Source organism: Fulmarus glacialis, unplaced genomic scaffold (assembly GCF_000690835.1).
Source record: "Fulmarus glacialis isolate BGI_N327 unplaced genomic scaffold, ASM69083v1 Scaffold44276, whole genome shotgun sequence".
In the NCBI taxonomy this organism is placed as follows: domain Eukaryota; kingdom Metazoa; phylum Chordata; class Aves; order Procellariiformes; family Procellariidae; genus Fulmarus; species Fulmarus glacialis.
In genome coordinates, this window is record NW_009218300.1 from 1 (window position 1) to 23,475 (window position 23,475).

The 23,475-nt window shown below is 44.1% G+C and overlaps 1 protein-coding gene across 4 annotated transcripts; it reads left to right on the plus strand.

Annotated features, from left to right (window-relative positions):
• The first annotated feature begins 1,648 nt into the window (after window positions 1-1,648).
• KIF2C (kinesin family member 2C) lies at window positions 1,649-18,841 on the plus strand. 4 transcript variants are annotated; one of them, XM_009579995.1, is made up of 20 exons: window positions 1,649-1,747; window positions 1,978-2,026; window positions 3,781-3,828; window positions 4,706-4,825; window positions 5,526-5,642; window positions 6,049-6,149; window positions 6,408-6,503; window positions 7,736-7,790; window positions 7,877-8,039; window positions 8,313-8,403; window positions 10,011-10,074; window positions 11,221-11,312; window positions 11,545-11,687; window positions 13,155-13,359; window positions 13,789-13,899; window positions 14,406-14,473; window positions 16,030-16,132; window positions 16,210-16,326; window positions 16,697-16,823; window positions 18,141-18,295. In XM_009579995.1, exons 4-20 carry the CDS (start codon window positions 4,726-4,728, stop codon window positions 18,215-18,217), a joined length of 1,830 nt encoding a protein of 609 aa, XP_009578290.1. In that variant the 5' UTR covers window positions 1,649-1,747; window positions 1,978-2,026; window positions 3,781-3,828; window positions 4,706-4,725; the 3' UTR covers window positions 18,218-18,295. The 4 variants fall into 4 exon arrangements, 3 of the variants coding, with proteins under 3 accessions (XP_009578290.1, XP_009578291.1, XP_009578292.1); XR_683538.1 differs by lacking the exon at window positions 3,781-3,828 and having other exon boundaries at window positions 16,030-16,118; window positions 18,141-18,841; XM_009579996.1 differs by lacking the exons at window positions 3,781-3,828; window positions 5,526-5,642.
• The last annotated feature ends 4,634 nt before the right edge of the window (window positions 18,842-23,475 follow it).

A 23,475-nucleotide genomic window follows, 5' to 3' on the forward strand; every position in this document is an offset into this window, starting at 1 on the left:
TAGATGTGTAAAGGTAAGGTGTGACAGTTGCAGCGGAGCAGTACCAAAACAGGCTCTTAACCCTTCAGAGTGAACAAGGGGGTGTTGGGCCTCCCACTTACACTGTTGGCTGCTGACTTGGAATGCCCCAAAGTCTCAGTTTTCCCAGCTCTGGGGCTGTCCGTTGGCTTTTCATGTCATTAACAACAACCTTCAGGCTTTCCTTAAGACTTAATATGCCACTGATAAGGTGCTAAGTGAAGAGTGCTGAGTTTGATTTCCAGAATCTCTATGCTGGTGTAAAATAAATACTGTGTGAGACTGCGGGGGGGGGGAAGGGAGCCTGGGGCACTTGAGGTTGATGTGGCCGAAATCCTGACACTTAACAAAATCCCCTTTGGTAATCGAGCAAACATGCTTGTCCTGGCTGCTTCTCTGGAAGCCTAAACTCTAGTTAAAATCTTAAAGTTGCCATTGGCTGGTTCTCTGAAATTGGATCTTACACTGTTTGTGTGCATGCTGCATTCAAATATGTGGAATTTGCAGATTCAGGTATAATTGTTGGCTAAATTGTGTATATCGCTGATGATATTAAAACTTTATGAAGACAACTCAAAACCCAGCAAATTTTCTTATACGCTGTTAGTATATGTTATATTGTCCACATATATGTGTTTCTGAGCTAATTCACTTTCTGATTAGATACTTAAAGATTCCATATAAATAAAATTTTATAGATTATTTCTCTTATGTTAGAATGCAGTATCTCCACGTTTTACAGAGGCTCACCTACTTGTTTTTGCTCTTTTTATGCACTCTTATTTTAAGTAATTTAAAAGTTAATTGACAACTCAAGAACTTCCTGGAGTGGTGCTTGTGTTGTTTTGTTAGGTGAACTCCAGTGCAAGCTGCTGCGATACTGCGATACCAGAGTTTTTGTGTACACGTGCTTTCACCCTCTTCTGCAGGGTCAGGTTTGAAAAACTGAACCGAGACAGTTGCTGTCTTTTATGCTGCAGCCTGCCCTTGGCTGCCTGCCCCCCGTCGTTCCCCCTGCCCTGCAGTTGCCCGTGCCAGGGCGCCGCAGAATGTGGTGAAGGCAGGATTATGACTTCACTGGAGGGTCAGGCAGGAGGAGGTAGCTGGCCCTAGGAAATCGCTTGCAATAGCAAGTGAAAATGCAGGTGAATTGACTTGTGGATTAAATGCTGAATCCTTCATTTCCCAAAGTCTAAGCAGCTCTTTGAAGTTTATTTCAGTAAGCACAATCACACAGTAAACACTTAATGCTCTCCTAGCACAGAAGTCACAGAGCAGCTGAGATTTACTAAGATTAGCAGTAAGAGATTAAAGCAGTTGATGCCAAATGTGCTTGGCCCATCTATTCAGAAGTGCTCTGTGGCACCTGCAGAGCTGCATGGCATTTGGCAGATGAGCGTAAATGGCTTAACTAGCATGTTTCTTCTAGCATATTTTGACATATGAAACTACTCAAATGGAATATGAACTACTGTCTTGCCCTTCCAGGCAATTTTAACTTAACATTTGGCAGGCAGTGGGTCAGGTTTGTTTGCCTGTACTGAAAGTCAAGCTTAAAAAAAAAAAAAAGCCGTAAGTGGTAGCAGCAATACTCCACTCTAAAATTCTGCCTTTGCTCTTGTAGATTGAGATTGATGATGTGATAACAATAAATCCTGAGTTATTAGAAGAACTACCTGCTGCGGATGTGAAAGAGAACCTTCCTTTGCAAGAGAATGTAACTGTACAGGTGAGTGCTTTAAAGTGATTTAGTCTCTCCTAAGGTACTAAAGTGTCAGCAGCATAGGTCTTGTTATAAATAATACCCTCAGTCTTAATGTTTGAGGTCTTTAACTTGTCTTCTCTGTTTTGTAGTTAGACCTTGGTCAGAAATCCTTGTTGTATCAATGTTGTCTTGAAGTGCTGTGCTACATGTTTGCAGCCTGCTCCGGTTACTTACAGCATTCATTGTTTTTTCAGAAACAGAAGCGTAGAACAACCCTTTCAAAAATTCCTGCTCCACGGGAAGGTGAGAAAATGTTCTTTTCTCTGCTGTATCCCTGTGAAACAGTGGTGGTCTTCCACTGCAGCCGTTATAATCTGAGTGCATCATAAGGCTGCTCATTCAGGCAATAGTAATGAAGACCATACTGGCTCATACCAACAATTTGGACTCCTGAATGCAGAACTTTGCTAACAGATTGCTGTCCTGTTCCTGTGAGCTGGAGTTTGTTGATGTGTTGCCCTTTTCTGCAGCATTGCTGTAGTTATTCCTTGACGCTGCTTTAAATGTCACTAGGCAGTTACTGTTGCAGTGAGTTTTAAAGTTTCATATGGAGTTTTGCAAATGCCACAAACAACAAAAGGTAAGTGGCATTTATTAAAAGTGTCAAAATGAGAGTGGAAAGGGCAAGAAAGAAATAGAGGTGACAAATGGATGCCTCCTCTTCAAACAGTCTCCCTAGACAATAACTAGAGCTTTATTCTTGGAGACATTTCAGACCAGGGAGCCAAAGTGCCAGCTGGTGTGCCATAGCTTAGTAATTGTATGTCAGTACAATGTTTTGAGCAAAGCCAGAAGAGAAGATAGAGATGTCAGAGTGTGGGATTGCTAAGGAATTGTTTTTCTTGAGGTGTCAGGAGTTAGAAAACTCTCACATTTTCTACCTCCTTTAGCTTATTAGTTGACTCTTCTGGCTTTTTGAATTGCAAGTGGCAGCATTACAGGTCTATTTGTAACACACTTGCGTGATGATGAGGTTGCTAGTTTAATGATTCTCTTAAAATGCAGAGCTAGCCAGAACTTGTGCTTTTCCACGCAACTGTGCTGTAAACAAAACAGCTGTGCTTGTCTGCCCTCTTTTGTTGTATGCGATGCAAGACAGAAGCTTGTACCAGAAGACACCAGTACAAATACGCTTGCATTGGAGAGGCAGGAGTAGTCCAAGAAGCTTAATGTGTCAAAAGTTGTTCTGTACTAGAGCATCCTGATCTTCCTCAAATCCAGAGAACTCTCCATAAATTTTGTGAACTGGCAAGCAAAATGATGTGGTAAAGTTATGACTGTCTCTAGACAGGTTTCTAGACAGGTCAGTTAATGGAGCTGGATAGCCAGCTGGAAAAATAAGTTTTTTTTAATCCAGTCACTGATTGATGGAAAAATGTCCTCACAGAGGTCACAGCTTTCCTGAAGTATAGAATCTAATGGCAAATCTTGGCAAATCTGAAATATCTGTTGCCTTTCCTACTGGCACAGTCTTGTCCCTAAAGACCTGCTCAGAGTACAAGAGAGAAGCAGTGTTTTCAGTATTCCTCAAATATTATTTTATGTTATTATAGCTAGCTAAACCCCAAGAGTGTCAGTGAGTATCTGTCCTGTTGCAAACTCTGCACTGCACCAATGAGAAAGCTAACATTGGCTTCAAGTTTTGGTTCTTAGACTAAACAAATGAAAGAAGATCAAGAGGTGTCTGTCTCATTCAGAAAAGTGAGAGAAGCAGAAGCAGTGCTTTCAGAATGAGTTAAGAAACAGATACTGCCTCAGCTGTCTGAATCAGTAAGAATTTTGGAGGATGCTGAATATTCTCACATACAAGAATCACTTGAATCAAACCCATTTAGATGCAGCAAATCCTCCAGTTGGTATGTCCAGGAGCACTATCGTTTACAGAAAAAGTGCTGCTGAGTTTGTGATGAGATCAGGTCTGGGCATATGTGACAAAAGTAAGTGGAATAAAATGCCATCTCTGAGCATAATGAAACTGATGCTTTTTGTTCCTAAAGTTGCAGCAGTGATACCTAATGTCTCTGCACCTGAGCAGAAGATTTCAGGTAAAGAGTTAACAGATACGAGCACTGAATTTTGTGGGTACAGTTGTAAGGAATTTGATCCAGAATTGAAATTAACCATTGGGCTGAAACAAATCTAATGTTCTTTAAAATCATAGTGATTTAATTCTGGATAAATTCTTGTGATTCCTAGAGATGAAGGTAGTTCTAGCTTTCATATCACACTTCTATTTTTTTCATATCAGATTTGCTTTCTTTACAAATCTATTGAGGTGTATGTTCCAATCCCTTCCCCAGGCAGCTTTGCGAGGGACTTGGTCTCAGTGAAAGAAATGTACCTTGGCATGTGACAATGGACTGCCTACAAAAGGACCCTTTCCAAAGATTTGCTGTTGTGATTACATACAGTCTTTTAGCTGAATTTAGTGTCATCAAGTTCCCACTCCACTGTGCACCACACACAGTCTGTGTGTGGGTGCTGTGATGGTGGGCATGATGCTGCCCATGACTAGTTGCCAGATTGCAGTATTACTGTCACCATCAAACAGGTAATTCACACAGCCCTGCAAGTGTGAAGCTTCAGAGGATTTCCCAGTTCCCTGACTTGTAACTGCCTCCTTCCTAGGTATTAAGGTTCTGGAACTGCCATATTAGTGAATCCTTAGTGGTATCTGAAAGAAATTCACTGGAACTGCAAATCTGGAATGAACTGTTTGCTTTTCTGTAGTGGTATATTTCATGATCACTTTTCACCCACCTGCTTTGCTTTGTCCTGCACTTTGCTAGTACATCAGAGATCTGGAAATGGTCCTTTTAAACACACCCTGTTCCCCATTGTTCTGCACTTTCAGCACTTGATTACTTGCAAATGTCTGAGTGTCTGAGGCATGATGCTGACCTTGAATTCATGTTTCCAAAGCTGTTCGTGGCCGTTCCAGGATGTCTGTTATCACAGAATCTCTGTGCAGCCTCCAGGAAAATGAGATGGGGGTGGATCCCTGCACTTCTGCACAAACCAGAAACAATTTGTTGGTTCCTGGTGAGTGGAGAAAGAACCTAGTGAATTCTTACTATGAAGCAAGATGCTTTGTCTGCATTTAATTAGGTAAACCGTAAATCCCAGTGGGGAGGAGCAACCTCTACCTCTTCATATATGAAACAAGAGAGACCTAGAGGTCTGCCACTGTGTAAATATCCAGGGCTCCTACCTGAAGGGGTTCTCAAAGGATTTTGGAAACAAATGTTGTTGAATAATGATGTGCTTTATTAGCCAGAGAGCTGAGGGTGGGTGGGTGGATGTGGTATCTGCTTAACAGTGTAAAGTGGTATTCGCAGGGCTAGAGTGGGAAAAGTGCTTTAATACTGTTGACAATACACTCTGTAACTAAACTGGTAGTAGTTTTACCTATACTGGTTGAGTAAAGCAAGAACTTGAGCCTACTTGAATTATGAAATGTAGTTATTTATCTTTACCAGACCTACCCTATGAGTAGTTGAGGGCATGCCTTGTGTATTAAGTTCTGCAAAGACATTGAAATAAGAGGCTTGAATAAAAGTTGGTGATCGGCAAAAGATTTAAAAAATTATTTGCACACTTATCACAGGTTTTAGCTAGTTCTTTCTCCTGATCCAGAATCAAAGTTGAGAAATGCCTGTGGTCTGTGAGGCTTTACAAATTACACAATTATTCTTGATCTTTGGAATCTAATTACTGGTTTTGGTCTGGCTTCTTTCTGCAGCTGGCCGAACCAGGACTAGCAGGCTGAGCTGTGCTCCAGAAGTGTCACTGACAAATGTAAATGGAAATACAGAGGATCATCTACCTGCTGCTAGAACGAGCTCTTCAGTGAGCCCAGGTACCAGAGAGCAGTGGGTAAGAACTGACTCACGAGTCAGCAATGCATCACTATGTGATTGCTGCTTTGTATACTCCGAGACTAAAGCTTTGAAAAGGTGCCATTGGCGGCAAGACTGAATATCTTGAGTACTTTTTACTACAAATGTGTAATTCTCTTATAGTTGTATCTCCTCAGAAATGCTGCCTTTACTTTAGAGTGGTAGTCAGGCTTGCTAGGCAGTTTCTGTGGTAGGTAGATCTGGTTTAGGAAGGAAGCGCTGCAAAATTAATGACCATCCTTCTGAAGATTATTGTTTTCTGTACAAGTTAGTCTGTCGGCAATCTGGAAAAGTTGAAATATTTGCATTGTGCTTAAAACCTAGTATGAAAATTTAATCCAAGGAAATGTTTTTGTTTTTATCTAGTTCGGAGAAGATCTAACATTGTGAAAGAGATGGAGAAAATGAAAAACAAGAGAGAAGAAAAGAGAGCTCAGATTAGTGAAATCAGGTCAAAACGTGCACAGGTGGAGTACTCTACAATACACCAGTAAGGGGAAGTACTATAGGATAGTCCATCACAATAGTTGAAACTAAAACATTTTGGACAGGCTTTGTTCTTATGAAGCTGTACATGAGGATGGATTGATTCTAGATCCAGAAAATTCTGAATCTTGTGGCCTTTAAATGAAGCATTTCTAATTGTCTACAGCTGATTTAGTATGCTCTGGCTTTTTTGCTGTAACAGGTTAATTACCTTCACATCCATGGCTTTTTCCATGTAGGAATTTGACAGCAGCTGTCCAAACTGGGAGTTTGCACGGATGATCAAAGAATTCAGAGCAACTTTAGACTGCCAGCCAATATCTATAACTGACCCGGTAAGTAAATACTGAGGCTAACTGCAGCTTGTAGACAGACTTCTTTATTTTGTACTGAAGATTTTAGCATGTGAGCAATTTAGTGCATCACTGCACCTTGGAAATCCTCTGAGCATATTGTGGTCTTGAGGCACTTGGTGGTATATGTGAGGTCACTTACATCCCCTATTTAGGGCTAAGCTGCCTTGCATTACTTTGCATATGTCACTAGTGAAGAGCTTGCACTTTGACAATTATCATGCAATGATTTGTGTGGTAATATCAGGATTTTTCAGAGCTTGTAAATGGCAGAGCCTACTACCTAGTAGCTTAGCTTGTTGTAGGTATAGGTATAATTTAAAACGGACTATTGACCTATAACAGAAAGTGTTATCATATGTAAGTCATATTTAAGTAATTTTAAAATTATGTAAAATTTAAATTTACTTCAAAATTTAAAAAGCGGAGGAGCAAAAGTAGAGGTCAAAAACTAGAAAAACCAGGCTCAGTCGATATCTTCAGCAATTATGGAGGTAGTGTTGTTTAATACCTGAGAACAAGTAGTCCTTGTCTAGCAAAAGCCTTGTTATGGTCAGTGAAAAATGACCAGCATTTAAGTTCCAACAAAAAACTAGGTGTGGACTAGCTTAGAACACTAGGTGGTTTGTGTGCCTGCATCCTACGGGGCTGAGAACCAGCTGTTTGTGTACATAGCGCTGCATGACAGAAGAGGAGTTTGTTGTCTTCTGCTTTCTGCCTCACACAACGGAATACACACTTTCCCAAACTCAACTGATGTGTAGCTGTGCTGCACAAATAGCTAAACTTAATGCATAAGTAAAGAACTCCAGGTCAAAAAGTACCTCTGGGGTAAATTAAATAACAATTTGCCTGAATTTGACCGTAGTTGCAGTATTGATATCAGATTTTGCTGGAAAGCTGCCCAAGACTAAAGTTTTTACTAATTCTGATACAGAATATTTGGGGCACTTTCTGTAGCATAGCAGCATTTCCACCTGATATGTTGGAGCATGCTATGAAAAGGTCAATTGTTTGTAGTGTTTCTTTTGCACTGAATGGACTTTAAGACTTGCATCCCTGCATGAGTGTGTCTGATCAGTAACAGAGGCAACTCTGATCAGCATATAGAAAAGTAGATATGAGGGAGCATCGGATCTTTCTCTCTGTAATACTGAGTAGGTGTGCATGTAATTGGGAAATAGTTATTACTTGGTTTCTTACTTTTCCTTTAGATAGAAGAACATAGGATTTGTGTCTGTGTGAGGAAGCGCCCTCTCAATAAACAAGGTGAGTGTACTGACAAAGCAGCTCTGTCTTGGAGCAGTTTGATGTGGCTTATTTTCGTTAAAACTGAGGGTCTTTTCTGTCAACAGAACTTCTAAAAAAGGAATGTGATGTGATTACTGTTCCAAGCAAGTGTGTCCTGCTGGTGCATGAGCCAAAGCAGAAAGTGGACCTGACAAAATACCTTGAAACCCAAGCATTTAGATTTGACTTTTCATTTGATGAATCCTCTTCTAATGAAATGGTATACAGGTAATGCTGTCTTCTCATTGGGAACGACTTTCAAGATCAAAGCACGGAGCTATGGCTAGATGGCATCCTGGCTTAAAGAAACTGCTACCTGAAATAAATATTAAAATCCTTTTTGGAGGAAACCAAAGGACTGAAAGGTCTAAAGCTTATTTTTGGCATGGCCTTGCTGATTGCCTAAGGATTTACTTTTATTTCCTTTTTTTTTTTAGGAAAACTGATGAGGCAGGGTGTGAAATGCTTGCCTTAACTGTCTTTTACCTTCTGAACATCCAGGTTCACTGCTAGACCTCTTGTAGAGACCATCTTTGAGGGTGGGAAGGCGACATGCTTTGCATATGGCCAGACAGGCAGTGGCAAGACACATGTAAGTTTTTCTCCAAGGTCTCAAATTTTCTAGCTTTAGATAAAGTATTTTAAAGCTCCTTGATGTTGATAATGAGTAGGATTGTATAGAGTTTGGATCTTGGTTTTATTGTCTTAAAGCTAATATTTTGTCAGCTGTTAATCCTCTTTCTGTAGTTTTATGTATTAGTGGCTTTCCTTTGAGGTTGTGAGGAAAATCGTACTAAAATCCCCCCATAGCTGGCTTGTTAAAGACTTAGGATGTCCTGACATGTCAGTGTTAGTCATGGCTATTCCTTGCCTCAAATGGCTGTTGCTGCCTAACTCAGTCTGCAAAGTGGGGCTATTGGCCTACATCTGAGACAAAGGCTGTTGTCTGTACTGTGTTTTGAGCTTGGAGGCATTCCAAAGACTTTAGCGATTATATAAGAATAAGTCTCTTGTTGCACATAAACATTTAAGTGATCTGGTATTGTTTGAGAAGTGGGCAAATTAGCGTGTTCACTTTCTAACCACTCCTTCCAGTCTACCAGATGCAGTTTCAAGAGACCTGAAGATTGTGTTTTCTGCCTCAAAGGGGATCTGCTCTAAATTTTCAACAACTGTTGTCTTTTTAACTTTCTCCTTCTGAAAACTGTAGGGAAGGAAAGTGGGAAACTCTCTTCCCTCACAGCATGATAGTGGAGTCAAATCTGCTGTCCTCTTCTGCAAGAAGCCTTTACCTCAAACCACAGTGATCTGGACTGGACTAGGCTAGACTGCCAGTTTGAGTAATCAGACAGTTGCTGTCATTCCAGTGTTAGAGGCAAGTTTTTAGGTTAGGATCTCCTATCAGTGCTATGTAGTGAGCTGTAGATCTCACCCAGTAATCCAGAAGGAAATTTGGAAGTTTATAGAAGTTTGGACATAGGCTGCCTCCATTGCACTCCTCCACTGCTCATCTGAGCAACGTTACAGGAATACAACTGTAAGGCACTAAAATCATAGTCAATGAAGTTTCCCTTCCTGATCCTAGGGTGCAGAACTAGTGCAAGGACAATTGCTGTACCTTGAAACTGGAGTGCTGCATATTAAACTCTGGTAAATTGAGAGTGTGTCATGGGACTGAGTTGTGTTTTACGTAATTGACTTTGTTTCATATAAAAGCGGTGCAACAAGTCACCAGGATAGCACCACCTGAAAATTTTGTTGGGATTAAAGGTATCTTGGTCGAAGGACTTAAAGGTGATGTCTGATCTAGAAGTTTGACGCATTTTGATATCACATGTGAGCTTTTGCAAGTGAAAATGTTACTCAACCTATGTCCTAAAAAATGAGGCTTTGTTTCTTCTGACCAGAGGCTATTTGGCTGCACTGTCAAGGCCATGAAATTCCCCTTGAAGGAACAACTGCTTTGACTCTGCACTGCAGAGCCTTACAGGCATTCAGCTGTTGCTTTGCATAGTCCAGATATTCTTCTGAACTGATAGGGAAGGAGCGAACTAATTTTATCCTGAATTCACTGTGTTCTAATCATCTTGCTGACATCAGAGCATATATATGGTAACTTCCTAGTATGTTTTTGGGACTAAAATCAGGTAGCTTGACTTGTTTGTACCACACCTTACCTCTGGCCTCTTCTCTTCACAGACTATGGGTGGAGACTTCTCCGGGAGAGCACAGAATGCCTCAAAGGGCATATATGCTTTTGCATGTAAGTTGATTGTTCTTTAGATACAAAAATCAAATTAGTACTTGTTTTTCTTAAATAGATATGTCTGGTTTTGTATGGTTATTTAAAATGTTTCCAGTAAAAGATACATAAAGTATTTGTGTTTTCAGTAATAAGTAGTGGTGTTTGTTGCGGGAGGTATGATTTTTTTTTATCAGTTTCTCAAAATTTTTTCCATCCAGCCTGTAAGTTTCTAGATCCACACTTAAGTCACCAGAAGATATTTGTTTTTAAGGCAAAGAGATGACATATTTTCTAGTTTGGCATTTGCTGGGCTGAACCATTTAATTTTGATTCTTCTGCTTTGCTTTTTGCCTCAGACTAAGGATGGTGTTTGGAAATATCTGACTTGAATGCAACACAACCCTACCCATTTCTGATATAAAACTTGTTATACAGAAAGCATATGAATGTATGTGTTATGTTTCTTCTTGTAATCATTAGATGCAAAAAAACCTAGCACATGCAAAATGATTTTAGAAAACAGATGCTTAGAAGCCCCTCCTTAATATAATGCCTAGAAAGCACCATGAACCCTGACCTCCTCTACCTTCCCTTTAGAAAGGTATATTGTGAAACTAGTCTGTGTAGCGAGGCAGTTGAAACAAGAGCAACTGTTTGCTAGTCTCTGAAAATTAGTTATGACTGGCCCTGAAGGAAAGTCTTTGCTTTTCAGCTCAATTTCAAAGTATGAAGCCCAATTGTGAGAAGCTGCACTGGATCCAGCCAAAGGGTCAACTAATCTGGTATATTGTCTCCAAACAGCGGCAATGCAGATGCTCAGGGATGCCTGTTTTCTAGGCTTTCCGCAAGAAATGCTTGAAACACAAATACATGACTTTTTCAGGCCTGTCCAAAACAATAGCAGATCCCAGTGTTCCTCCAGATCAGTAAGGATTGCTGTCTGCGGGTGACATTAGCAATAGAAACTTCTGTATCCCCCTGTGTTTTCAGTCCCTGGATGAGGATGCTGCTGAAACTGTTCTCCAGATGGTAACACAGCACCAATTGTTCCACTAGCATTTGTTTAGGATGACTGTCATTCAGCTGCACAATATTCGAAAGCAGATCAAGTAGCAACTAGAATATGTTAAACTACTTAGCTAAACTCCTGCCTTTCCTCACTAGCCCAAGATGTCTTCCTCCTTCTAAACCAGCCCAGGTACAGGAGTCAGGACCTGGAAGTCTTTGTGACTTTCTTTGAAATATACAATGGAAAGGTAAGGCTTTTTAAAATCTTGACCTGACTTCTTTGGCTGAATGTTTCATAAGTAGCTGAGTGAAACTTACTAGTTTCTATAGTTCTATATAGTCTATTCTTAGTGTGTTCGGAATTGAATTGGAAGGCTATGCTAAAGGAGCTGTTTCTATATAGCTTTCTATAAAGACAGTGCAAAATACATACAAAGAGACTTTGTTCAGATTTGCCTTAATCTTGTTGCCTGAATATAGGTGTTTGACCTCTTGAATAAGAAGACAAAGCTTCGAGTCCTGGAGGATGGCAAGCAGCAGGTCCAGGTTGTTGGTCTCCAAGAGAGACAAGTCGGCTGTGCTGAAGATGTCATCAGAATGATTGAGATGGGCAGTGCCTGCAGGTTTGGTGCCTTAAAACCAATAAGAAGAGTCATGTCCTATTGTACCTTCATGCCTACAAAAAATATATAATGTCTGTAGCTGGTGCTTTGAGACTTAAACAGGAGCTTGTTGTTCCCAGTAATAGGCAGGCACTGAGCAGCACCTCTGCATGAATATAAGAAGATGGTTACAGAATAAAGGGCTAGCAGGGATGGATTTAGCCTGCCTTCCATAGAGAAGGTCAGAGTTCATGGTTCATATGTCCTCATGTAACTCCAAGAAGAAAGAAACTATTCACATGAGGAGATGGCTGCCCTGGTGCCACAGCTAAACTGAGCGGTCTAGCTACTTTCTAGAAGTATGACTAGTTTACAGGAGCACAAGTAGCTCTCTGTGGGCTTGTAAGATCAAGGAAGAGTAGCTGGCATCAACCTACAGTTGCAAAAATGCTTTGGCTTAACTGCAGGCCAGATGAGTTATTCCAATAGCAACAAAAACGTTGCATGTTGTTCAGGGATCTTGTCCAAAGAATCCTTGAGAGCAGGTGCCAAGGGACAGCCGTAGGCTTGGCTTATCATCCTGGCAGGAAGGCTGTGGTCAGGGCAGCTCTACCATCGTACTGGTGTCTTTAATCAGGAGCTAAAATCTATATTACCAAGTCTTACCTGTCTCAGTTAAGTTGCAACTGCTGTGGAAACATTACTAGGCAAAGTAATGAACTCCTTGGCTTCTGTATTACACTGCATGTGCAGCTCTTTCAGCACTCTGCTGGGCATGCTTTTTTGGCTGATAATTCAGCCAAGAACTGTTTAACATTTCAGACTCCTGCCTCACTTTAGGACAACCTCCCTCCCTTTCCCCCAGCAGTAGGGACGCATGTGGGGCAGTGAACCTACCAGCCTTCTCAGGGAATAAATGATAGCGAAGGTTACAAGGAGGTTTATGGTAACTTGAAGACTCCAGTCTGTGTCTTGCAGTGATGGGGCATGTGCAGTTGCACAGCAGAGGTAAAGTGCCAAGCTAGCTTTGCTGGAGAAGGGGATTTACCATGATTGTAATGTGCTAGCACAGCTAATGCTGTTTAATGGGGAGCTCGGCTGAGCTTACTGTGTAATGGCAGATGCATTAGGAAAATGACGTGTGGCCTGCTCTGAGGCAGGGAGATGCAGTGCTGAAGGTATGTCTTCCAGTTCCAAATGCAGGTAAGGCATTAGCAGTCATAAAAGCATTCCAGTGTAGGCTGAGTTGAGCCAGGCAGATTATTAAATCTCCACAACTGGGGTGCAGGTTCATATTCCTCACAGCAATCCTTCTGTGCTCTTGTATCAGAGGTAATTCCATAATTCATGCAAACTTGAGGTATTAATGTGTGGGATAAAACTGGGGAGGTTAAACAACTTAATTGAATGGCTGCAGATCTAGTGCTGTTGGGACCTGTTGCATCCTTTGTGACACAGTTCTAACGCTTGTTTTCATCTTTGCTGTAGGACATCTGGGCAGACTTTTGCAAATGCTAGCTCTTCACGGTCACATGCCTGCTTCCAAATCCTACTACGCCAAAGAGGAAAACTGCTTGGCAAATTTTCCTTGGTGGATCTGGCAGGAAATGAGAGGGGTGCAGACACATCTAGTGCTGATCGGCAGACACGAATGGAAGGTGCAGAAATCAATAAGAGCTTACTGGCTTTGAAGGTGAGCAAATAGTGCTAATCAACACATGGATTCTGTTCAACTCTGGGGTTATCTGTTTTCCCTTGCACTGGAAAGAAATAGAACAGCCAAAAAGATCCTAGTTTAGTATGTTAACAACCCTGAAAATGGTGTATACTTCCATTTAGAATGTTTCCAGGAAAGCAGTGCAGTCTTATCAGGTCAGACACTGGTACAGCCCTTTCAAGCTTCATTCAAGTTGTCTTTTTTTTTATATGTGATGGATATACCACCTGTCCTGTGACAGTCAAATACCTGAAGTATACCTAAAAGGCTATGAAGTACTTACAGAGCAATAGAGATGACCATTCTCCAGCCTGTTGGGTTTACCAGCAATTGGTGGTTGATAGCTTGCAGAGCTGTTTGAGAAGAGATGCAGATATCACATTCACAAGGCTTGTCTTTTCTTAGGAATGTATCCGAGCTTTAGGGCAGAACAAATCTCATACCCCTTTCCGGGAAAGCAAGCTGACCCAGGTGCTAAGAGACTCTTTCATAGGAACAAACTCAAGGACCTGTATGGTGAGTATGTGCATGGCACAAACATACACACTGCTTACAGGTTCTGTAATTTGACCAAATAGCTGCATGCTCCTCTTCTAGAGTGAGGGGACTTTGAAGTCAGAAAGCTTCAGTTCTCTGCAAAAAAGTCATACAGTTTTCCTCCTCCACTCACCCATGGTGACTGAGATCAAAAACTGGTGAGCTTTGTCCAGCCCCAGTAGAAGCAGGGCTGCAAGAAGTCACTTTCATACAGTGAATCTACAGTAGAGCCTGGTGTGCTCTCAAAGGGCTTTGTTTCCTGGGGAGGGTGCAGCACAGTGGGTGCACACAAAGCCAGTGGAATGCTGGATACAGGGCCACTGGCATCTTCCACAGAAGCTATAAAGAAAAATGGACTTGACAGAATGTCTCAGCTCTGAGCCTTTGCCCTAACATGTCCCAGCTGCCTGGTGACATCTGTAGGACCATTAATGTGACCAAAAGTCAGATGTGGGAGTCACGGAGGTATTTTGTTCTATTTGCAGATAGCAATGATTTCTCCAGGCATGAATTCGTGTGAGTACACCTTAAACACACTGAGATACGCTGACAGGTAATGGCCTTTCTGACCTGGGGATTCTACTCTTGTTGTGGAAGGTGTTTTGGCTGCTTTTATTCTGACCAAAAGTTCTCTTGTTATTGCCTGTAATGGCAATTAGGAGGCTGTTTGTTATGAGCAAATTATCTCAGAGCTGTCTTATGAAACTAATGTGGGTATACTGTGTGAGACATAAGAGATTGTATTAAACCGTGACTAATGTCTCCTTTCCTCAGTCTCTCATGCTAGACTTTGGACTGTCCTGTTTTTTGTAGGGAGTTTACTCTGTCCTGAATGGTTACCTCTATGCCCTTTACTTTTTGTAATACTTTGGGTCCCATCTGTAAGTGGTGTGCTAAGAATGTGTCCCTAACATGGCCCTACAGATGACACAAAACACTTGGTGTTCTTGATGGCCTTTGATATGAGATAATAGGGTATGGCATCTTGGAGACTTTGGGGAAAATCTGAAGGACCTGGAGAACTCAAATGCCTCAAAGCAGATGGTGGGAGCGTGTGTTTTCAGTGCCCCATTATTGACCTTGGGTGCCTGCAGGGCAAGGTAGACTTGCAGGGACTGAGCCCCAGGTTTCCCTGGGGGTCTTCCTGATACCTGGAACCCTGGTGACAGAGCAGTGAGTGCCTCCCAGTCTCTGCTTTACATGCCTCTACACCTCGCTGGTGAGGTGACAAGTAAAAAGATGACTGTGACTTTTGTCTTATGTTAACAAGATGACACTTGCACATTTCAGGCTTGGTAGCTTTCCTTCACTGAGTTCACAAAGGCTTCCTTCCTGGAAAGCATTCCACACTGAAAAGATGTTTGGTAATCCTTGTCATAAGCATTCAGGAACACTGAATCTTGACAGATTCGCAGATTTGGTTCTGGATTGAAGTTGCATTTTTTCATTCTGGTGCTCAGTCATTCCTGATCACCTGAAAGTACAGGACAGAATGCAACATCTGACTTAGCATGCTTCAATAAGATTCTAGTCTTGACTTGGGCCCATTGGGTTCTTAGCTAGTGCACAAGGCAAGTTCAAGCTATAAGAAAGGGGGTATTAGGCTGCAACTCACTGGAAATATGAAGCTGATGCTAGTAACTGGAACAAAATGCCCAGCTGACATCTACCTCTAGTACCACGTCTTCAGCCATGGCTTTTATCGTTATTACAGACCTATGCTGGCACAGTGGGTCTCTGGGAAAAATCAAGCTTATTCCTTTTCTTTCCATACTAAGTTCTCCTAGTTGGTCATGACAGAGCAAGCTGACATGTGGAAGAGAGCTTCTGTGAAAGGCATTGCTGGTAATTACCACCATGTACTTGGACATTTCTCTGCAGGAGAGGTCCTACATGGAGCATGGAGACAAACATCTCTCAGCTTTCCTTCCCACAGCCCTCTGGGGTTTCTGCTCATGTGAGCTTGTTCTTGGGGTGGTAATGTGCAACTTTTTAAGTGCAGCTGAATGTTTCTTGCTGAGCACTGATTGATTGCAGTAGCTGTTTTGTGATGTTGTAGCCCCGAAGCTGCTGGAAGAAGAGTTTGAGTGACAAATTTTCTTGTTGCAGAGTGAAAGAGCTCAGTCCTCATAATGGAGGTGGTGAAACACAGAATCAGATGGAGACTGAGAATGAGGAAGCAGAGACCAGCGGAGAAGGCTCAGGTCACAATGTATGTGTGTGCAGTGGGCTGAACAGATCTCAAAGCTGGGAACAACTTGCTGTTCTTACTTGGGCTGTTTCTTGCAGCTCTCCAAGGATGAGGAGGAAGACATCTCTCCTGACATGTTCAACTTTCGTGAGGCTATGACTCAAATTAGTGAACGGGAGGAGAAGGTTGTAGAACAGCTTAGAGAACTGAGACAGGTATGTGGAAGAGGCAAGCCCAGCCCAGGCTGTCTTCTACATGTTGACAGCACCTTGCCTTGTCTGAGCCAAGTGCTGCTGGGTAGGCTGTGGGCTGTACTGCAAGATGCTGTCAGTGGTGTTACTTTTTCCTCACTGCCAACTTTTTCCTGTGGTTTTCTGCTGAAGTGGTTAAACTGGGGCATTTCAATGCTTGTGGCCAGCTGGTCCCCCTTCCCCTCCAACTAGCAACCTCTACTTGCTGCTAACGAGCACTGACTGGTACTGGTCTGTAGAAGCTCAGCTCTGTTGATTGGTGTGCCAGATTTGAAGAAACTAATTGAATTTCCAGAAAGTCAATTTCTTATCACTGTTATCCTTGTAAATATAGAGAATGACAACTGAACTTGACTACCTCTTGGGAATCACGGAGCAACCAGACTATGATCTCGAGACCTTTGTGAGCAGAACTAAGCACTTTGTAGAGGAGAGCTCAAGAAATTTCCTTAGTGTCAGAGGTATGTTAGTGCCTGTCTCTGACTAGTACTGTCACTAATCTTTTTTCAAAGACCTGAAAGTAACACCAGCGTACCTGTTGGGGTTTGAACACCTAGTCCTTCTGCTTAGCTTATGGTTTAGATCACTTTCCTATGTGATCATAGGTACAGATCTGAAATGTCCTGTTGTCTGCACTTTCCAAAGTAAAATTTTGGCTAGTAACTTCCACTTGCTTTGCATTGCCATATAAAACTGCCTTCCCTGGAGCAGAACGCAATATCCACCAAGAACAGACAAGCTGAAGTCTGTTTGGCTAGTTGGTTGTATAGTTTGCTTTTTGCCATGGCCAAAGAACAGACTTTGAGAAATAGGTCCCAGTGCCATGTTCTAGGGATTCATAGGGGTATGCCCGCTGTTTCCACTCCTGTTTTCATGGATATCAGGCCTTAATACCCATTCACTTATAACAAGTGTCTGCCAGGCATATACTGAGATGCCATGCCTGTCAGCACCTGTTTGGCATGCCTTTGCCTTAGTATAGGGCATTAATTAACATGCAACAAAATCCCTCCAACTGTTCAGTTCTGACCCAGTTTGGAGACTTCTCAGCTCAGTGCAGGAGGATGTCAGCTGCCTTTCCCTGAGCACTGCCTGACTTCGTTTGGACCATGCTGGTTGAAGTGATGGTAGAGAGGCAGCAAGGCAGATGTATGAGTTTGGCTGACATGTGATAACAGAGTGCCAGGTACACAGACTGCCTGACTAGGACAGGGGAAGCTACACTGATAGCTGCTACTTTTCTGCCACTGTTGCAATAGCTTGGGGTTTGATTGCTACTTGAGCCATCACAGCTGGCATAGTCTTTGCCTCAAAAACAGGGCTGTGAGGGTTTTTTATTTTAATGAGGCTGAAAATTGTGGTATTGAAGTGAACTGTTAACTTAAACAGCCCTGGCTGTCCTCCCATCTCAAATGCAACCTGAGAGCTGTATTGCCCCATTCACCATGGAGCGGTGGTGACAAGATAACAAGAGTAAACACCCTGCTACCCTCTCTGCCTTATAGGCCAGGGAAATCTGGCCCTCTGGGATGGTTGGATTAGTGGTGTCTAGTTTGAACTGCAAGTTGCAGGCTTGAAATTGTTGATGAGTAGAAATGAACAAGTACAGCTGAAGAACTTTGTGGGACCAGGCAGGATTTAATGTTGGCTGAGTAGTTCTTGCCCAGTTCACTTCCCTCTGTGGCCCTTGCAGAGCCCTGCTGAGCTCCTGAGGGGGACAGCTGGGCTGGGGAGTTCAGCTTCCAGGTCAGTCACCCTGTCACTGTCTTCCTTTCTAGAAACGTTGGATGCCTTGGGGGCTGCCATGCAACTGGAGGAGCAAGCCAGCAAGAAGATGAGCCGGCAGAGGCCCTAGTAAATACAGCAAAACCTGGTTCACAAGCAGTCTTCTATATGTCTTGCATGTTTGTTGGTGGTTTGTGTAACTCCTATTTCAAATGTGGCACAGTGTCTGCAGGTCACACATGCCTGAGGGCAGTGAACATGGCAGCCTCTCTCTCTTCATGGCCTGGTATCAGGGTACTCTGCAGAGTGCTAGAAACACACCCCTGCAAGTTTTGGGGAGGAAGGCCTGGGAGTCTGCTATATGTGTCTAACATCTGGCCCTTTGCTAGTGACAATGGTCTCCTCTAATAGAACTAGATACCTGTATATAGTTTTCTAGTGTACATATAAGCTTTCCAGATGTGCTTCAAACATTGCAAAACTGTTGCAAGTCTGGCTTTTCTAGAAAGAAAATGGACTATATGTAATTGTAAAAAATCAGTATTTTAAGAAGTTTGATAAATAAATGTTGCTGGATTTAATTATCTTCTATCTTATAAAATATATTTCTTGCTGATCTTGGTAAAGTCTAACACCCCCTGAAGACTGGCTGGTGTGGTAGAGATAAGCTGATTTCTTGGATGAAGTTTCTTTTTAAAGTCTTTACACTTGTAATGTTTACATAAATCACTCAAAATAAATTTTGTCTCTTAATTTTGAGATCCTGTTGTGTAGAGCTTGCCTAGCAAGGGGGAAGCTGGTTTAGAGGGTACCTATCCTGCACCTGAGCAAAGCATTTAGTGAGTGGCTCAGCTCTCATGACATCAGGTAAGTAGGAAGGGCCCTGTGAGACTCCCTTGTACCACTGGTGTTTACTTAGGCTTTGAAGATAGCCCCAGCATGTTACTTCACATTTTTTCACATATATTTCCCATGGCTAACATGCCACATAAAACACATGTTCAGTAGCCTACCAAAATCTGTATTTGAGGGCAGAAGTGTGAAGCTGGCCACTGGCTCAGATGCAGCAAGGTGCTGCCATGGCCCTTGTGTGCAGACTGGGTCCAGGTGGCCCCACACAACCTGCCCTCTGGGAAGGAGCAGGCAGAGGGTCAGGGTGAGGGAGGACAGATGGGAGGCATCTGCTGCTGCCCTCTGTTTCCTGTTTGTTCAGCTCGCTCCAGGGTTTGTCTCTGAAAGGGGACAAAACGGCACCGTGAGCTCTGGGTCCTGCAACACAGGATGCAGCTATACAAACAGCAGATTACAAAGGGCTCCTTTTACTGTTACTCCCTTTTCCCCTAGACCCCCACCCTGGTCTCCTGCTTCCTGAGCTGCCTTCTCCTGAAAGTAAAGGGTGTAATTTAAGCGTCTGTGCTCCCAGCTCCGCACACACCTGTAGACTGCATCCTTGCCATGTCTCTGGGGATGTCTACTGTATTGGAGGCCAGTTCTTCAGCCTGGACTGGATCCATTTTTGTGTACCAGGTCTCAGGACTGTCCTGGAAAAGGCAGCAAGACAGTTATGATTTTAATAGGGTGTGGGCAAGCAGCAGTAGTGACAAGCAGCTAGAGAAGGGATACTTCAACCCAGACAGGATCCTCCCCCACAGCTGGGGCACTTTGTGATCAACAGTTTAGATACTGGAAGCAGTGTGGGGCTGAGCACTCTGAGGGCCTCTGAACTGTCAAAGCTGACTTTTACCTGCGCTCTGCCTGCACCATATTCCTGCGCTCTGCCTGCACCATATTAAGATGGCACATCCAGAGTAAAAGGGCTGTTATGCCCTACTGAGTTTGGACTAAAGCAAGACAGTCCTGTTCCACTTCTGATGTTACTACACTTGGATTATCCAGCCTTGCCCAGTGGTGTCTTGGCATGAGTAAGGATGGGCCTGGGTGCAAGGAACAAAATGTTGCCCCTTCTTTGTTTGACCTTCCCTCCCTGGACCTAACATTGCTTACTAATTTGTATATCCACCCCAGGAGCTACAGTCAGAAGGGACCTGGTTTGGAGGAGCTCAAGTCACCTCTTGCCTCAATGGCCCTTCAGCTCACACTTCTGACATCAAGTTCCCACTGTCACAGAAGTAGCAGTAGCCTGAGATCCCTCCTTGCTCTGTCTTGAGGCTGAGTCAGAGCAATTATCTTCCTGAACACTGAGATTGAAGGTGAATGCTTCTCAAAGGGTGGCTTGGTTTATTTCTGGGCTCTCATGCCCATCCCTGCAAAACAGACCAAGGTCCTAGGGCCACTAATAAACCCCATAAGGGAGGCATGTTTACCATAAAGCGCTGGAACAGTGTGTGTCCTAGTGCCTTCTTCATGCACTCCTCCACAAAGGGAAATGCGTGGACAAAATACTGCAACAGAACAGAGAGTTGGTGTGTAGGGAGAAGGGATGTGAGCGTGTGTATAGAGGGCAGAGCTGCATGGATGATGTGGCTCCCAATAACCTGTGTCACGTGCCAGTGAGTCCCTGACCCACCTCCTTTAGTGCTGGTGCTACTGTTGGCACTTCATGAACACACTAAGACAAACTTGTGGGTCCCTGCTCAAGCCTCACCTTGCTCCCCTCTGCCCTCCCCCAGTGCCAGTTCCTACCTTCATTGACAAGAGGAGGGAGGGTGTTTCAGTGAAATGACTGCAGTGCAGTAGTTGCAAGGCAGTTTACCCTGCTGTGCTGTTGGTGCCTGCTCAGAGGAAGGGTACGCTCACCCTCTGCATTACTAGGTAGGTTTGTAAGCCCTCTTTCACCCTGAACAGCCCGGTTTTCAGCATCACTCATTCAGTCCTTCCCATCTACTGACAGCATGGTCCTTCCCTGTGGCTGTTACACAGGCAGAGCTGTGCTGAGGCAAGCCAAAACTCTTTGCCCAGCACCAGCAGGAAAAAATAGTCTGCTTATAGTTCTGTGCTAGTGTCTTGCTCCAGGCAAATTGTCTTGGTTAGCCCCTTAGCTCTGTCTGTGCTTGCTACCCACAGCAAGCCTGGGGGTAGAACAGAGGTGTGAGGGCCAACATTGGCTTCCCAGCACTCTACGTGTGGTGGGTGGCAGGAGGGAGGCAGACAGGAGGGGAAATACAGCTCTTTCCTGAAGGAAGTGTGACTCCTGCCTTTGTAACTAAGCTTGTGTCTGCTATGCTGAGATAAAAAACCCCACAGTGTAGGGAGCCTTTCTGCTCTGGTGCTCTGGGAGCAGATGCCGTGCTATGATGTCTGCCGCCATGTACCACCATTCTCACCTCCAGGGAGATGCTGGCATGTCGCTGGCTGGCCATATGGTCCAGGTTCCCCACAGCAACCATCAGGCCATGTACCACTTTCAGCTGGATCAGCTCTTCAGCCACTTCTGCTGACTCCTTGGCTAATATGCTGCAATGAAATAGGCCATCAGTCCCTACCCCAGATGGGCGAAGAAGCACACAATAAATTGAGTCTGGGCCTCTTGGTGCAACCTCAATGGAAAACGATGTGTTCCCACCCTGCCCTAGCAGCACCAACAGACAGGAGAGTCTCAAACAAGAAATGTTTGGCTGTGCATGGATTAGCAATCATTTAATATGTGGGCTTGCTGAGAACCAATTGTTTAATGATTGGCAGGAACTTCCTGGTGTGTACTCAAGTCTAGCAAGTTTCTTGTGTGACCATGAAGAACCCAGGACTCAAACGCCACCAATACTACTTCTCGGAGCATGTCCCTGGAAGACAGTCCAGTATGTCTCCCTATCCGCCAAGGTTTTCTGTCATCTGCTTTTGCAGGAAAAGTGTTCTGATAGCACTATCTTGTGGACACTGCAGGAAATTCATACTGAATGAACCAATTTTAGCACAAATGGCTGAATTTCCTTAAGGATTCTGCAGTCAATCATAGGCACTAGATTCCTCCATTGGGTGGCTGATGTTAAATGAGGGTGTTCCACCGCTCCCTGTGGCTCCCAGCTATGCGGAGAATAGTGGCCATGAGCAATACAGCACCCTTCAGCCCTGCGCTGTGGCAGGACACACACATGCTTCCAGGCCCATCCATAAAGGGGATGGACATTGTGATGGCACACAGGGACAGAGCAGACGGGATTCCACATCTCCCTAGAAATAAAATTTCAAGCCAGCTCCAGTGTCAGCAGCAGGGAGGGTCTGAGCACTGCTACCTGCAGGCAGCGGCTCTGCCCCATTCCTGAACACACCCCATCTCCGAACAGCCGAGTACTGGAGACTTGGCAGAGAGTACTGAGTACTGGTACTCAGCCAGAGAGCTGTGCCAGAGGTGAATGCTCCCTGCAAGAAACATGTCCCAGTCCTTTCCTACCCAAAGGAAGCCACTTCTCTAAGGTCCCTTTTATGCTCCTGTGGGTTTTGCTCCAGAGTTTCTTACCCAATTACTTTTGCAGCAGCTGCCTGCTGAATATACACCAGCATGGGTTCCCTCAGGCAAAGCGCGGTTGGGTCTGCATGAGGAACATTAGGAAGGTGAGAATGATGCTTTGAAACACTTCTAAGACGTTAGAAGGGAGGGGAGGTGGACTTACACTGCTAGCATGAAAGGAGGATGTAGTTTTTCAGGAAACACACCTTAGGGAAACCCTGTGGCTACGTATCATACGTAGTACCCTGCAAGGATCTGCGCGCACGATGCCCACAGCTCAGAGAGCCTGGGTCACTGCAGCCTGCTCTGCTGAGTCGGGGGAGGAAACACCCGGGGCTGGAACTATTCATCATCCTCGCTCAGCAGACCTCAGCGGCTGTCTGGAGGCCTCCATGCTAGCATTAGTGCTGCAGGCAAGCAGGGCCTCGACCTGGGCAGTCTTTGCGGCTACGCCCCTTGCCTCAAGGGGCAGCCCCCTGCACCTCCTCCCCTATGAGTCAGGGTGACGGCTGAGCCCTGCAGAAGGAGATGAGGGACCTTGGGAGAAACACCCTCTGGTCGCCCTGGCAGGCCTTGGTCAGCTCTTTTACCTTTGGCGGTCTCGTCGCAGAAGGTAAACGCTTTCTTCCTGGGTGGCGTCAGTAATGCAACCAGGCCCCTCAGCAGGTCTGGCCGGACCTTGTGGGCCATGAGGACCTTCAGCAGCTGGATGGCTGGAGGAGAGGGGAGCCCCTGTCAGCACAGGGACTCGCATTCTGGGCGTGTTTGTGGACAGAGGCGGGGATTTGGGTATGCTTGTCATGGTGAGGGCTCTGCCGACACCCCGAGATCCGACTGTTGGGGACTAAGAGTTCTAATGGTCACAATGGTCACCATACAGCTTTTTCTATCTTTGACCAAACAAACAGCAGCTCCACCAAAGTGGAACCTCAAAAAATTCCCTGACACTCGTGGTTGTTCCTCTCCACGGAAATCTTTAGTAA